Source organism: Vulpes vulpes, chromosome 1 (genome assembly GCF_048418805.1).
Source record: "Vulpes vulpes isolate BD-2025 chromosome 1, VulVul3, whole genome shotgun sequence".
NCBI lineage: Eukaryota > Metazoa > Chordata > Mammalia > Carnivora > Canidae > Vulpes > Vulpes vulpes.
This window is the reverse complement of record NC_132780.1, coordinates 105,239,932-105,256,102: the sequence shown is the minus strand read 5'-3', so window position 1 is coordinate 105,256,102 and position 16,171 is coordinate 105,239,932. Positions and strand designations below refer to the sequence as shown.

The following is a 16,171-nucleotide window of genomic DNA, read 5'->3' as shown; positions in this document are numbered from 1 at the left end:
GAAAGTCCATGGTATTTTGATAGGGATTGCATTAAACGTGTAAATTGCCCTGGGTAACATTGACATTTTCACAATATTAATTCTGCCAATCCATGAGCATGGAATATTTTTCCATCTCTTTGTGTCTTCCTCAATTTCTTTCAGAAGTGTTCTATAGTTTTTAGGGTATAGATCTTTTACCTCTTTGGTTAGGTTTATTCCTAGGTATCTTATGCTTTTGGGTGCAATTGTAAATGGGATTGACTCCTTAATTTCTCTTTCTTCAGTCTCATTGTTGGTGTATAGAAATGCCATTGATTTCTGGGCATTGATTTTGTATCCTGCCACGCTACCAAATTGCTGTATGAGTTCTAGCAATCTTGGGGTGGAGGCTTTTGGGTTTTCTATGTAGAGTATCGTATCATGTCATCGGCAAAGAGGGAGAATTTGACTTCTTTGCCAATTTGAATGCCTTTAATGTCTTTTTGTTGTCTGATTGCTGAGGCGAGGACTTCCAGAACTATGTTGAACAGCAGTGGTGAGAGTGGACATCCCTGTCTTGTTCCTGATCTTAGGGGAAAGGCTCCCAGTGCTTCCCCATTGAGAATGATATTTGCTGTGGGCTTTTTGTAAATGGCTTTTAAGATGTCGAGGAAAGTTCCCTCTATCCCAACACTCTGAAGGGTTTTGATCAGGAATGGATGCTGTATTTTGTCAAATGCTTTCTCTGCATCTAATGAGAGTATCATATGGTTCTTGGTTTTTCTCTTGCTGATATGGTGAATCACATTGATGGTTTTACGAGTGTTGAACCAGCCTTGTGTCCCGGGGATAAATCCTACTTGGTCATGGTGAATAATTTTCTTAATGTGTTGTTGGATCCTATTGGCTAGTATCTTGTTGAGAATTTTTGCATCCATGTTCATCAGGGATATTGGTCTGTAATTCTCCTTTTTGGTGGGGTCTTTGTCTGGTTTCGGAATTAAGGTGATGCTGGCCTCATAGAACGAATTTGGAAGTACTCCATCTCTTTCTATCTTTCCAAACAGCTTTAGTAGAATAGGTATGATTTCTTCTTTAAACGTTTGATAGAATTCCCCTGGGAAGCCATCTGGCCCTGGACTCTTGTGTCTTGGGAGGTTTTTGATGACTGCTTCAATTTCCTCCCTGGTTATTGGCCTGTTCAGGTTTTCTATTTCTTCCTGCTCCAGTTTTGGTAGTTTGTGGCTTTCCAGGAATGCGTCCATTTCTTCTAGATTGCCTAATTTATTGGCGTACAGCTGTTCATAATATGTTTTTAAAATCGTTTGTATTTCCTTGGTGTTGGTAGTGATCTCTCCTTTCTCATTCATGATTTTATTAATTTGAGTCTTCTCTCTCTTCTTTTTAATAAGGTTGGCTAATGGTTTATCTATCTTCTTTTTATTATTTATTATTATTTTTTGTTTATGGTTTATCTATCTTATTAATTCTTTCAAAGAACCAACTCCTGGTTCTGTTGATCTGTTCCACAGTTCTTTTGGTCTCGATATCATTTAGTTCTGCTCGAATTTTAATTAACTGTCTTCTTCTGCTGGGGGTGGGGTCTATTTGTTGCTTTTTCTCTAGTTCCTTTATGTGTAAGGTGAGCTTTTGAATTTGAGTTCTTTCCAGTTTTTGAATGGATGCTTGTATTGCAATGTATTTCCCCCTCAGGACTGCTTTTGCTGCATCCCAAAGATTTTGAACGGTTGTATCTTCATTCTCATTAGTTTCCATGAATCTTTTTAATTCTTCCTTAATTTCCTGGTTGACCTTTTCATCTTTTAGCAGGATGGTCCTTAACCTCCACGTGTTTGTGGTCCTTCCAAACTTCTTGTTGTGATTAAGTTCTAATTTCAAGGCATTATGGTCTGAGAATATACAGGGGACTATCCCGATCTTTTGGTATCGGTTCAGACCTGATTTGTGACCCAGTATGTGGTCTATTCTGGAGAAAGTTCCATGTGCACTTGAGAAGAATGTGTATTCAGTTGAGTTTGGATGTAAAGTTCTGTAGATATCTGTGAAATCCATCTGGTCCAGTGTATCATTTAAAGCTCTTGTTTCTTTGGATATGTTGTGCTTAGAAGACCTATCTAGTATAGAGAGAGCTAGATTGAAGTCACCAAGTATAAGTGTATTATTATCAAAGTATTTCTTCAGTTTGGTTATTAATTGGTTTAAATATTTGGCAGCTCCCGCATTCGGGGCATATATATTGAGGATTGTTAAGTCCTCTTGTTGGATAGATCCTTTGAGTATGAGATAGTGTCCCTCTTCATCTCTCACTATAGTCTTCAGGGTAAATTTTAATTTATCTGATACAAGGATGGCAACCCCTGCTTTCTTTTGAGGACCATTTGAATGGTAAATGGTTCTCCAACCTTTTATTTTCAGGTTGTAGGTGTCCTTCTTTCTAAAATGAGTCTCTTGTAGACAGCAAATAGATGGGTCCTGCTTTTTTATCCAGTCTGAAACCCTGCGCCTTTTGATGGGGTCATTAAGCCCATTCACGTTCAGAGTTACTATTGAGAGATATGAGTTTAGTGTCATCATATCTATTCAGTCCTTGTTTTTGTGGATTGTTCCACTGAACTTCTTAAAGGGGAATTTTAAGAGTCCCCCTTAAAATTTCTTGCAGAGCTGGGTTGGAGGTTACATATTCTTTCAGTTCCTGCCTGTCTTGGAAGCTCTGTATCTCTCCTTCCATTTTGAATGAAAGCCTTGCTGGATAAAGTATTCTTGGTTGCATGTTCTTTTCATTTAGGACCCTGAATATATCCTGCCAGCCCTTTCTGGCCTGCCAGGTCTCTGTGGAGAGGTCTGCTGTTACCCTAATATTCCTTCCCATAAAAGTCAGGGACTTTTTTTCTCTTGCTGCTTTAAGGATCTTCTCCTTATCTTTGGAATTTGCAAGCTTCACTATTAAATGTTGAGGTGTTGAACGGTTTTTGTTGATTTTAGGGGGGGATCTCTCTATTTCCTGGATCTGAATGCCTGTTTCCCTTCCCAGATTAGGAAAGTTTTCAGCTAGGATTTGTTCAAATACATATTCTGGCCCTCTGTCCCTTTCGGCGCCCTCGGGAACCCCAATTAAACGTAGGTTTTTCTTCCTCAGGCTGTCATTGATTTCCCTTAATCTATCCTCATGGTCTTTTAATTGCCTGTCTCTTTTTTCTTCAGTTTCCCTCTTTGCCATCAACTTGTCTTCTATGTCACTCACTCGTTCTTCCACCTCGTTAAGCCTCGTCGTTAGGACTTCTAGCTTGGATTGCATCTCATTTAATTGATTTTTAATTTCTGCCTGATTGGATCTAAATTCTGCAGTCATGAAGTCTCTTGAGTCCTTTATGTTTTTTTCTAGAGCCACCAGTAGCTGTAAAATAGTGCTTCTGAATTGGCTTTCTGACATTGAATTGTAATCCAGATTTTGTAACTCTGTGGGAGAGAAGGCTGTTTCTGATTCTTTTTTTTGAGGTGAGGTTTTCCTTCTAGTCGTTTTGCTCAGTGCAGAGTGGCCAAAAACAAGTTGTATTGGGAAAAGGAGAAAAAGAGAGAGAAGGAAAGAAAAGAGAAAAAGAGAAAAGAGAAGAAAAAAAAAGGGGGGGGGGAAGAGAAGAAAAAGAGAAAAAGAAAGAAAGGAGAAAAAAGAAAAAAAAGGTGGGGTGGGATGGGGGAAGCAATCAGAAATCAAGAAGAACGAAAGAAAAAAAAAGCACAAAACAAAACAAAAACAAAGAAACAAAACAAAAAAAAAAACACTGGGGGAGTATCTTCCGATTCTGTATACTTTAAGTCCCTTGACTTCCCCTGGAACTGGTCCATCTCGCTGGTCTTCTGGGGGAGGGGCCTGCTGTGCTGATTCTCAGGTGTTAGCACTTGGGGGAGCTGCTCTGCCCCTGCCTGGTGCAGGGCTCAGTGGGGGTTGTTTACCCCGTGAGGCCCCGGGAGGAAGCCACAGTGGCGGGGGCAGCTCTGAGACCCTGTAGTCAGCCCCCGCAGTAGCTCCGGGGCTCTCCGGCTGCAGGGCCTGGGGGCTCCGGGGCGGGGCCGCTGATCTGCTCAGTTCCAGGCAGGAGCGTCCTTGCTGTCCTGAGTCCTCCCGGCCTCTGCCTGTCCCTGGGGGAGGCCGGATCCTGGGCTGTGTCCCGGCGCCCTGTGCTCCGGGGCCTGCGCTGTTGGATTCGCGCTCCCGCCCCGCAGCCCCCTCCGCGGAGCCGCCGCCCGAGCCCCTCCGAGCTGTTCCCGGAGCCGCGCCGCCCCCTCCACGGAGCTTCTTCCTCCGCCCGAGCCGCCGCCGCTGAGCTGCTCCCAGAGCCCCGAAGCCCCCTCCGCGGAGCCGCAGCCCGAGCCCCGCCGAGCGCTGCAGCCCTTAGGGAGCTCGGCGCATCTCCCGGGGCGCAGTTCCTCTGTCACTGTCCCAGGGAGCCCGAGGGCATCCCCGCCTTTCTGGGGATCCTGCTCCAATTCCCCGGGAGGCCTTTCCGCGGGGAAGGTCGGTGCAGCTCCTGCTCCTCCGGGACGGGGCTCTCCTGTCCTGGGGACACTCGCCCCGGCCTCAGCCCGGCTCCTCGCGGGGCCCCTCCCCCTTGGAGGCCTTTTGTGTCTTTATTTCTTTTTCCCCGTCTTCCTACCTGATAGAAGCGCGAACTCTTCTCACTGTAGCGTTCCGGCTGGTCTCTCGCATTTATTCTTCATCTCAGATACTTTACATTTGATCTCTAGAAGCTTGATTTTGTTCTTTTTAAAAATATTCTCTACTCAAGGCCTCATGTATTAACGAGATTTTCCCAGTCTGGTAAGAACGGGCACTATTTTTGTGGCTGGCTACCAGTTCCTTCATGTCTTTTCAGGTAGTTCTCTCCCCAGCCTTTTCCTCATATGTGTGTGGTGACCAGTGTTCTTCTGAATACTTAAGGAGGACTCTCTGCAGATGTCTGGAGTTCTCTTTATCTATAGCTCTTCCCTTTTCAGTATTCTGTTTTTTTTTTTTTTTTAAAGATTTTATTTATTTATGCAAGAGAGACACACACAGAGAGAGGCAGAGATATAGGCAGAGGGAGAAGCAGGCTCCATGCACCGGGAGCCTGATGTGGGATTCGATCCCGGGTCTCCAGGATCGCGCCCTGGGCCAAAGGCAGGCGCCAAACCGCTGCGCCACCCAGGGATCCCCCTTTTCAGTATTCTGATCTGCAAATTCTAGCTGCGTTGGTCTGTATTGAGTAGCATCTCCTCAACTTGCAGTCTGCCCTCTGGGTTACTCCTTCCTGTGCTGTAGCGTGGAAGCTACCAGCACAGTCAGCCAGGGCACTAGTGGAGCTCATCTTTGTTGATTTCCCATTTTTCAGACATCCCTGTTCTTTGTTGCCTGATGTCCATTGTTTTGAAAATTATTGTTTCATATATTTTTTTGTATGATTTTTTTTTGCTTCCTTTATCCAGGATGGTAAATATAGGCTCTCTTATTTCATCTTGGCTGGAAGCAGAAATCTCCATTACCATTGACTCTTTACCCTCCCTTCCTTCTCTGCATACTTATTTGATAATTTTAGTAGATTCTATCTCAAATTCATCTATTTTTCTTTTGTCATCATGATTTTCTAGTATTTCTTAACTGAATTATTGTTCTTACCTGATTTTCTAGTACTTCTTATCTCAATTATTATTATTATGAGTCTTCTATCCTTTATCTCTGTTTGCCTGTCCATTAGGTATATCACAACCACTGCTATTAAACTACACTATGAATGCAATTCCTATGAGAAACTTAAAGTAATTTCTTATTATTGGTCAGAATGAGTTCAGACAGTCTGGCATTCGAGAGTCTTGATAATATGACACTACCTTTTTAGCCTACGAACAACCCTGTACATATTACATAGTCAAGGAAAATTGAATTATAAACAGTTTACTAAACAAAGCCCATTCCTACTCACTCTTATGCCTTAGTGCCATATTTTTCTTGATTCCAGTAGACTTTCCTCTTTATCTCAACCTGTTGAAGTTTTATTTCTCTTTCAAGGTTCCTCTCAAGTGGTGCCTTCTTAAAACTTTTCCTGATCTTCTAAACAGATATTAACTACCATGACACTTCATTTTCATCTCTTTTATAGTACCTGATTTTACAGTTAGTTAGTGGTATTATGACATTCTCCTAAAGTTTAAGCATCTTATTATATCTTACTCATTTTTATATTCCTGTAATAGTGTCAAATTTATATTTAGTGAGATGAACTGGATTATATTATTAGTTTTTATGTTTTCTTAGAGTTAACAAATACAGTTTTATTCCTAGTTTATTTCCAATAGTACTTTTCTATACTTCCTTTTCACTGAATTGCCTGTATCTCTGTCTCACTGACTTCTTTTCAGAGGGGATTTTTTTTTTCAGAGGGGATTTTTTAAAAGATTTTATTTGTTTATTCATGGAGATATATATGTATAGAGAGATAGAGACACAGACAGAAGGAAAAGCAGGGCAGCTTGAGGCAGGGGAGCTTGATATGGAACTTGATCCCAGGACCCCTGATTTATGCCCTGAGCCGAAGGCAGATGCTCAACTGCTGAGCCACCCAGGCATCCCTCAGAGTGTATTCTAACTTTATTGTTTAAACTAATTTCTAGGGCAGCCTGGGTTGCTCAGCGGTTTAGCGCCGCCTTCATCCCAGGGCGTGATCCTGGAAACCCGGGATCGAGTCCCATGTTGGGCTCCCTGCATGGAGCCTGCTTCTCCCTCTGCCTGTGTGTCTGCCTCTCTCTCTCTGTGTCTCTCATGAATGAATAAATAAAATCTTTTTTTAAAAGATTTTATTTATTTTTGAGAGAATGTTTATATATCTATATCTATATATCTATATAATCATCATTCAGATCAAAATAATATTTCTAGGACATCAGAAACTTCATTTTTATCTCTTTCCATTTAGCAAAGCCTCTCCATAGCCACATTAAAAAAAATGTCAAGTTGTGTTTGTCTTTTATGCTTTTTAAAACAGAAATTACAAAGTCATTTTTTGAACCTGTGTAAACTATTAAGAATAGTAGAGTTCTTGAATTACGAAGGGTTTAAGCACTAAATGATTGAATTACAAGCTTATGTTGAAGAATTATTTTCATAGAAATGGACTAAGGATTTGTAGATTAGGCATATCTCATAATAAAGTTTTTCTAGATTTATTTTAGGAGTCTCATTGGTTTCAGTATTTGATTAATTTGTCCTTCTATATTCATCGTTCTGGATTATAAAGCTATATGGTGACAGGTACTTTTTTCCCCCTCTTATTTTATATCTTACTGTAAACATGGTGCTTGGTACATGTTAGGAATTTGATAATACTTGTTATTAAGTAAATGAAAGTATAACGGGCAATTTCTGCTTTAAATAATCTTGATGGAAGGTGACATAAATAAAGAATCAAAAAAAAACTGAAATCAGAGGAAATTTCAAGATTGCTTTGAATTTAATTGGCCATAAAAATGAAGATTTCCAGAACACACAAGATAATTGGGAGAAGACCAAATAAAATTAAAAAAATAACTTACTTTCATGGTGTTGCTATTTTACAGGTATCTTATATTGGAGAAGGCATCAGATGAACTTGTTGAACGAAGTCACATTTTTAGTAGCTTTTTCTATAAATGCTTAACAAGAAAGGAAAATAATTTAACAGAAGATAATCCAAATCTTTCGTAAGTTAATCTTTCAGTGTACTTAAGTTTTAAGAGGAAAATATGCTCTTTTGATGCTTCTAAGTGAAAAAACTTCTTATGCAGGCCTTTTTGCTCTAAGATATACTTCTCACCCTTCCACTATTCTGTTCCCTATCACAGGAGGCTGACTCTTGCAGACTGCATTTCCAAGTACATGTTCTGTGGGGGACACGGAAAGTTGGAGGGCAAGGAAGGAGAGAAAGTCAGGTTATTTCCTCCTTACCCTCTTTGCATTAGGCAGTGATTTTGGCAGTGGCTGTATTTTCTCTGCGGGTCCTGTCTTTCATTGGACAGATCCGTAAGAGTGCGAGCTCCTACTAGAGGTACTACTGCTTCTTCCCCATTGCCCTTTAGTGTAGGGGTATAGTAGTTTCCTTCTATGCTAATCTCGGGTTGCCTTGCTGCTCCCTTTTTTGGCTTTGGACTTTCTCTATCATCACTGTAGCCAGTTCTCTGCATTACATTTTATCTGTCTTAAATATATAGGGTGTCTTTTATTTCCTGGTGAGACTCTCACCAAAATATACTACTCTTTAGTTAAACTACTGTAAATTATACAAAATACTATGTTTGCATAATTTACCTTACTATCAGTTAATGAGGAGGGATATATGGAAGGGGAAGATTTATTAAATAAATTTGATAGTTAACTTTTTTTGATGTCTTCCTGTTCTATTGTATATATATAGAAATTGATAGTACTGTGATTTAATCTTAAATTTTGTTTTAAGATTACTAGTCCATGTTTGGCATAGCCGACTAGAAACTGATGAAATGAAAGCAGGTAGATTCTACTGTGGTTTTATATTTTAAAATAATTTTAAAAATTAAAATCAGATATTAGATATTTGATCTTGTATAAAAGTAATACAAAACAAAGATATATAAGTGGCATATTCCAGGGTAAGATATATATATGATACTATATTTAGATACTATACTTAGTATCTTATACACACACATACACACATTCAGTTGACCCTGGAACCACATGCGTTGAACTGGGGGGGGGGGGGGGTCCACTTACATACAGGATTTTTTGGATAAATACAGTGTAAATATTATATATTTGATAAATATATTTTCCTTATGATTTTAATATTTTTTCTAGCTTACTGTATTTTTACAATACATTATAGTATAGTATAATGTATACTATAGTATACTATAGTATAGTATAGTATATAACACAATACATTATATATATAACATACAAAATATGTGTTAATTGGCTTCATATTATTAGTAAGACTTCTGATCAACAGTAGGCCATTATTAGTTAAGGTTTTGGGGAATAGAAGTTACATATATAGGTTTTCAACTCTGTGGTGGGGGGGGATTGGTTCCACCAATCCCCTCGTTGTTCAAGGGTCAACTGTGTGTGTGTGTGTGTGTGTGTGTGTGTCTTTCACACATACACAGATACTCCTACTAATGCTTGGCTTGAAGTATATGTAATTAATATTCACACAAAGAATTTCTACAAATCAGTAAAAAAATAAAAAGCCCAGAATCAAAGTGGTAAGGATATAAACCTAAAATGGTAAATAAATCCCCGATAAGTGGCTCAAACTACTAGTGTTAGGATATTGCAGACTAAATGATGCGCAAACTCATTACTATAGATTATCAGATGCTGACGTACCTGGCTTCTCTCCATCTCGTGACATTGTTTCCCCTCACTTATCCTACTTCACTGAGCTCAACCTACCTCTTTTCAGTTTTCAAATATGCAAAGGTCTTTCCTATTTTCTGACTGAAATTTCTTCTCTTGGCACTTTTTTGTTTCATAACAAGATCTCTAGTCATTTATTTGTTTGTTTGCCTGTCCTAGAGTTAAGCTTTATGAGGTCATGCACTTCATCTGTCTTATTTTCTCCTTTATCCTCAGTACCTTTTGTTCAGTGCTTGGAACATACTAGGAACTCAAAAGAGAATAATGTATCTTATTGAATGGGCATAACAAAAAAGAACCAGGTGTCTATCTAAGATTTTCTTTGTTTTTTCTTTTTAAAGATTTTAGTCATTTATTTGAGAGAGGGGGAGGGGAACAAACAAAGGGAGGGGCAGAGGGAGAAGCAGACTGCCAGCTGATTGGGGAGGGCAACACAGGGCTCAGTCCCAGGACCTCGAGATCATGACCTGAGCTGAAGTCACATGTTTAACCGACTGAGCCTGGTGCCCCAACTTCTGATTATTTTATAAAGTTGATCTACATAATGTCTAATTCCTACCACTTTTTTTAATAACCATATTCTAGATTCCATCTTCTTCCTAATATTTGTCCCTGTGAGTTTGGTTAGATATTCAAATGAACAGAGATGGGGCAAAGATATTTTTCCTGTATTACTTGGTATATAAATATAAAAGAACTTAATGATTTGTATAAAAAATTAATGATTTGTATAAAAGAACTTAACGATTTGCAAAGAAAGAGAGGTTCTTGAAGGGATTGAGCCAGAAGTCACATACCATCTCTTTTATGTCACTGTTAAATACCATCCTTCCCTAAACTTTCTTTGATATTCAGACTTGGTTTGATACCTTCCTTCCTTAATTTTCCTGATAAGATAGAGAAAAGAGTTATTTCTCTTTTCTTTCCTGTCCCAATTCTTTCCTGTCTCTTTTAAATGCTGTAAAATAATTTCTTTAAATCCCTTATAACACTTACATTTTAGTTATTTATTGTAGTTGTTTTCTGCCCTCATTATTTTGTAAATTCTTTAAAGGCAGTATGGGTGATTTTTATTAATTGTTTAGGAACCTAATAAATATTGAATAAGTAAAATGAAAGATGGATAAATGGTGAATGTATTTAACTTGTCATATAATTTCCTTATATATGAAATGAAAGATGTCATCTTTAAAAAAATCTAAGAATATATGCCTCATTCCTCCTCTTCCATTAAATTTTAATACCACCCTCATCACAGATAAAACATCTAGACCATTCTCTTACAGTTTATTTATTTATTTTTTATTTATTTATTTATTTATTTTTTATGATAGTCATACAGAGAGAAAGAGGCAGAGACACAGGCAGAGGGAGAAGCAGGCTCCATGCACCGGGAGCCTGATGTGGGATTCGATCCCGGGTCTCCAGGATCGCGCCCTGGGCCAAAGGCAGGCGCCAAACTGCTGCGCCACCCAGGGATCCCTCTCTTACAGTTTAATGATAATGTTTTTATCATGTCCAGATGGAACTTAATAAGAGGATAGCTATTTATTTTCAGTTCCTGAGCTACTTTTGGAATATATAACACATTTTGTAGACTGCTTTTATTGTATGATGTTATTTATAAATAGTGATTAGATTTAAGAACAATCAGGAGTTAATTAAAAGAGGTGAATATTATATATCTTAATATGTTGTGTTAAATAGTATATATCTTAAAGGTCATATCAAGGAAACCAAACCTACCATTTTTCAGTGTATCAAAATTACTCTTGAAATCTGTATCTAAAATTTTAATTTTTTATGTGTAAAATACATCTATCTTTCATATTCCCAGAATGGCACAGAGAAGACATAAAAGAGTAAGAACATGGACTCGTCATATAAACATCTTTAACAAAGATTACATTTTTGTGCCTGTAAATGAGTCGTGAGTATTTCAGTTTATTTAAAAACAAAATTAGGGAGTATAGAAAAAATATTTTGTCTGTTTTTAGATTAATAATCAATAAAAAGTATGGGTATATAAATTCCTGATATTATTTTTAATTTATTCCAAGGAAGTAGCTAAAACTATGAGTTACTTATCTTAGATTTTGGTTTGACAGTGTAGTTATATTATAAATATTGTGAAAAAAATAAAATGATAAATGCCCACAAGACTGTAATGATTGAGACATTGAATTTTTCTTTTTTGGATTTAAAAGATTTTCTAAATAAAAGATCAAAAGATTTTTGGATGAATCTGAAAACTTTAAGAGAACAAGCTGTTTAAGTACAAAATAAGTGATGCTGTGTGTTTATTTGTTAAAGTAGTTCCTCAATAGGAAACACAAGATTGTGTGATGAAAGTAAATAAATTTGAAGTAACTCAAATTTTACACTAAGTAGTCTTACTACTTATTTAATTACTTTTGGAATGTGTATTCCATATTGTGTCAGATGTTATAATGGGCTTCTTCAAAATTGGTATGAACTTTGTCATACCCATATTTTCAGCTTTAGTTTTAGAACATGTTCCTCTGCATTGTTTAGATTTTATGTTATTCTGATTGTATTTCTTTTTCAACAGGTCTCACTGGTATCTTGCAGTCATTTGTTTTCCATGGTTAGAAGAAGCTATATATGAAGATTTTCCACAGGGCTCCCAGGTTCAGCAGTCTCAACATGACAACAAAACAATAGGTGATAAACTTAATGTAGTGTTTTTAATGATAACAGTAAATGATTATGGTGAACAATATGCAGTTAAAAGATTGTATAGTTTTTTTATCATGAAACTTATTAGAAGAAAGAATAAGAAATCTGAAAATTTCATAATAAATGCCCAACCTCATGTATAGACAAAATGTAATTCTTCAGTTACACTGTTATGTCAAGTTTTATCGTAGCATTTTTTTATAGAGTAATCTTGCTAACATGACTCAGAATTCATATTATGGATCTGCAGGCATAGACCCAATTCAGGTCTTTTGCCTCCCTGGTTAAATATACTATTAGATATTTTATTCTTTTTGGTGCAATTGTAAATGTAATTGTTTTTGTAATTTCTCTTTCTGCTACCTGTTATTAGTGTAAAGAACCACAACAAATTTCTATTTATTAATTTTGTGTCTTGCAACCTTACTGAATTCATGAGTTTTTTGGTCATGAAATCTTTTTCATTTTTTCTTAATCTAAATGAATACAAGTCTTGTTAACACTGGAAACTTGGCTAGATAATATCAGGTCTCTTAGAATTCTTCCATGATTTTTCTTAAGTTACAATCCAAACCTTAAGTAAGCAAATTAGCCTAATTTTTTTTGAGAAAAAAAAATGAAAATTATGTGTTTATAGGTGTAGGCTAAACAGTAAGCAGAGTTATTAATAGCCATTATCATCAATACTGGCCCAAACCACAGCTAAATATTTTGCCTTAGACATAAAATAAATACTCATAAGTGCTTTATTATTTCTAACTAGATAATGATCAACATACTACTTCAGGACTGTCTTTGGGTACAGAGGAGTCCCAAGTAAGTATGTTCTTGATAGATATGAGAAAAGGAAAATACTTGAATATAATAATTTTATCTATAAAATAGGGTGTAGTGAGGTAGACTATGATGGATATTGTTGGACCATAATAAATTGTGTTGTTTTTTGGTTCTTTGATGTATTTTATGGGGGTAGGAAGGAGAATAGGAGAAATTATCATTCCTCTTATACTTGTTTAGCTGACTTTAACTTTCTTGATTTGTTTATTCAGTAGTTTATCTGATCATTTGGTTGGCTACTTCTCAGGTGTACTTTTATTCTTCATTATAGCAGCATTTTTTTTTTTTTAGCTTTGTGTAATTAGTAACCTAAACAAGCATGCATGTGCACGCATCATGCACACGCACACACACCCAAATATATATATATTTAAAATATATTTAAAAATATATATGTGTGTGTGTGTATATATATATATTTAAAAATTCTTTTTATTTGAGTGTAGTTGACATACAGTGTTACTTTAGTTTCAGGTGTACAACATAGTGATTTGACTAGTTTAAATATTCTACTATGCTTACCACAGGCATAGCCACCATCTGTCACCATACAGTACTATCACAGTATCATTAACTATATTCTTTATGTTATGTCTTTTATTCCTGTGATTTACTTATTTCATAACTTAGAAGCCTTTATCTCCCATTCCTCTTCACCCATTTTGCCCATCCTGTGACCCTTCTCTCCTCTAGCAACCATCAGTTTGTTTTCTGTATTCGCAAGTCTGATTCTACTTTTTGTTTGTTTATTCATTCATTTGCTTTTTAGATTTCACCTATGAATGAAATCTTAGGGTATTTGTCTTTCTCAGTCTTCACTAGGTATTGTATGCTCTGTCTCCATCCATGTCATTGCAGGTGACAAGATTTTAGTCTTTCATATGCGAGTAATACTCCTCTGTGTGTGTGGGTATCTGTGCATGTGTTTGTACACACTACATCTTCTTTATCCATTCATCTATCAGTGGGCACTCAGACTGCTTCCATATCTTGGCTATTGTAAATAATGCTGCAGTAAACATAGTGGTGCATGTATTTTTTCAAATCAGTGTTTTCACTTTCTTTGGGTGAATACGGAGTGGTGAAATTATCGGATTATATGGTATTTCTCTTTTTAATTTTTTGAGGAAATTCCATAGTATTTTACACAGTGGCCGTAGAAAACCAGTTTACATTCTCAGCAATAGTTTATGTGGATTCCTTTTTCTTCACATTCTCACCACCGCTTGTTATTTTTTGTCTTTTTGATTTTAGCTATTCTGGCAGGTGTAAGGTGGTATTTCATTATGGTTTTGGTTTGCATTTCCCTGATGATTAGTGATGTTGAACACTTTTTCATGTGTTTGTTGGCTATCTGTATATCTTCTTTTTTTTCTTTTTTAAAGTATAATCACCATTTATTTTTTTTCTGGAGAACACTTTTTCTTAGTCGTTAAGGACTTAGCTCCTTACATAGGCTTCAGTAGAGGTCGTTGGACAGCACCTGTGGGTCTGAATCGGGGTGAGGGTGTCCGGTCCTTCCGTGCTTCACAAGAGTGATTCCTGACTACCTTGCTGTGAATGGCACAACTCACGCAATAATGTAGTTTCACATAGAGCCTAGGAAGCACATAGGCGTCAAAGACACTCGCTTCAGAAATGTCCCTGATGGCGGCGGCCTCTACTATGTTCCGAATAACGAACTTCTTAATGGCCTTGTCCTTGGGCATACAATGGGCGCAGTTGGTGCAGTGAATAGGCTGCATGTGGCCGTGGCCTTTTTTGGCACGACCATTATTCCTTCTTTTGGTCATCTTGGGTGCAAGACTGAGAGAGGATCCATCTGTATGTCTTATGTCTCTTCAGGTCCTGCACATCTTTAATTGGATTTTTTGTGTGTGTGTTGAATTGTATAAGCTCTTTATTTATTTTGGATATTAATCTCTATCTGATATAGCATTGGCAAATATCTTCTCCTATTCACTAGATTGCCTCTTCATTTTGTTGATGGTTTCTTTTGCTGTGCAAAAGCTTTTTATTTTCATGAAATCCCAATTGCTTATTTTTGTTTTGATTTCCTTGCCTGAGGAAACAAATCTAGAAAAATGTTGCTAGGGCTGATGTCCAAGAGATTACTGCCTGTGTTTTCTTTAGGTAGTTTTATGGTTTCAGGTCTTAAACTTAGGTCTTTAATGTTTTTTTGTAGGTCTTTAATTTTGAGTTTAATTTTATGTATAGTGTAAGAAAGTGGTCTAGTTCATTTCTTGGTATGTAGCTGTCTCATTTTCCTGACATCATTTCATTGAAGAGACTGTCTTTTCCCCATTGTATATTTTTGCCTCCTTTGTTGTAGATTAATTGACCGAGTAGGTGTGGGTTTTTTCCTGGACTCTCTATCTTGTTCCATTGATCTATGTGTCTCTTTTTCTGGCAGTATCATACTGTTTTGATTATTGTAGCATTGTAGTAGCTTGAAATCTGAGATTGAGATCTCTCCAGCTTCATTCTTCTTTCTCAAGATTGCTTTGGTTATTTGGGGTCTTTTGTGGTTACATATAAATTTTAGGATTATTTTTACTGGTTCTGTGAAAAATGCTATTGGTATTTTGATAGAGATTGCATTGATTCTGTAGATGACTTTGTGTGGCATGGGCATTTTAACAATGTTAATTCTCTAAATCCATGAGCATGGTATATCTTTCCATTTATTTATTTGCCTTCAATTTTTTTCATCAGTATTTTACAGTTTTCAGAATACAGATCTTTCACCTTCTAGGTTAAGTTTATTCCTAGGTTTGTTTGTTTGTTTGTTTGTTTGTTTCTTTTTTTTGGTGCAATTGTAAATGGGATTGTTTTCTTAATTTCTGCTTTTGCTTTTTGTTATTAGTGTAGGGAAATGCAGCAGATTTCTATATATTCATTTTGTATCTTGCAACTTTACTGATTTCATTTGTCAATTCTAATAGTTTTTTGGTGCAGTCTTTAGGGTTTTCTATATATAGTATGTCATCTGTGTAGAGTGACAGTTTTATTTCTCCCTTACCAATTTGTTTGCCTTTTATTTCTCTTCTTGTCTGATTGCTAAACTTCCAGTAATATGTTGAATAAAAGTGGTAAAAGTGGACAACTTTGTTCCTGATCTTAGAGGAGAAGCCTTTAGCTTTTCTCCATACAAGTATGATTCTTTTAATGTAGTGTCAAATTCAGTTTGTTAATATTTTATTGATGATTTTTACATCTATGTTTATCAGGGATTTTGGCTTGTAGTTT

The 16,171-nt window shown here is 36.8% G+C and overlaps 1 protein-coding gene and 1 pseudogene across 12 annotated transcripts in view; one reads left to right on the top strand and one right to left on the bottom strand.

The window, feature by feature from the left end:
• Positions 1 to 16,171, top strand: part of SENP7 (SUMO specific peptidase 7) — a 147,875-nt gene that overhangs the window by 125,510 nt on the left and 6,194 nt on the right. For all 12 annotated transcript variants that reach the window (XM_025989969.2, XM_025989968.2, XM_025989967.2 and 9 more), the window contains 4 exons: positions 7,567 to 7,689; positions 11,223 to 11,315; positions 11,958 to 12,070; positions 12,849 to 12,901. In XM_025989969.2, coding sequence (XP_025845754.2) covers positions 7,567 to 7,689; positions 11,223 to 11,315; positions 11,958 to 12,070; positions 12,849 to 12,901 — 382 coding nt within the window. The remainder of the gene's footprint in view (positions 1 to 7,566; positions 7,690 to 11,222; positions 11,316 to 11,957; positions 12,071 to 12,848; positions 12,902 to 16,171) is intronic.
• On the bottom strand, positions 14,371 to 14,715 carry LOC112913391 (small ribosomal subunit protein eS26 pseudogene; annotated as a pseudogene).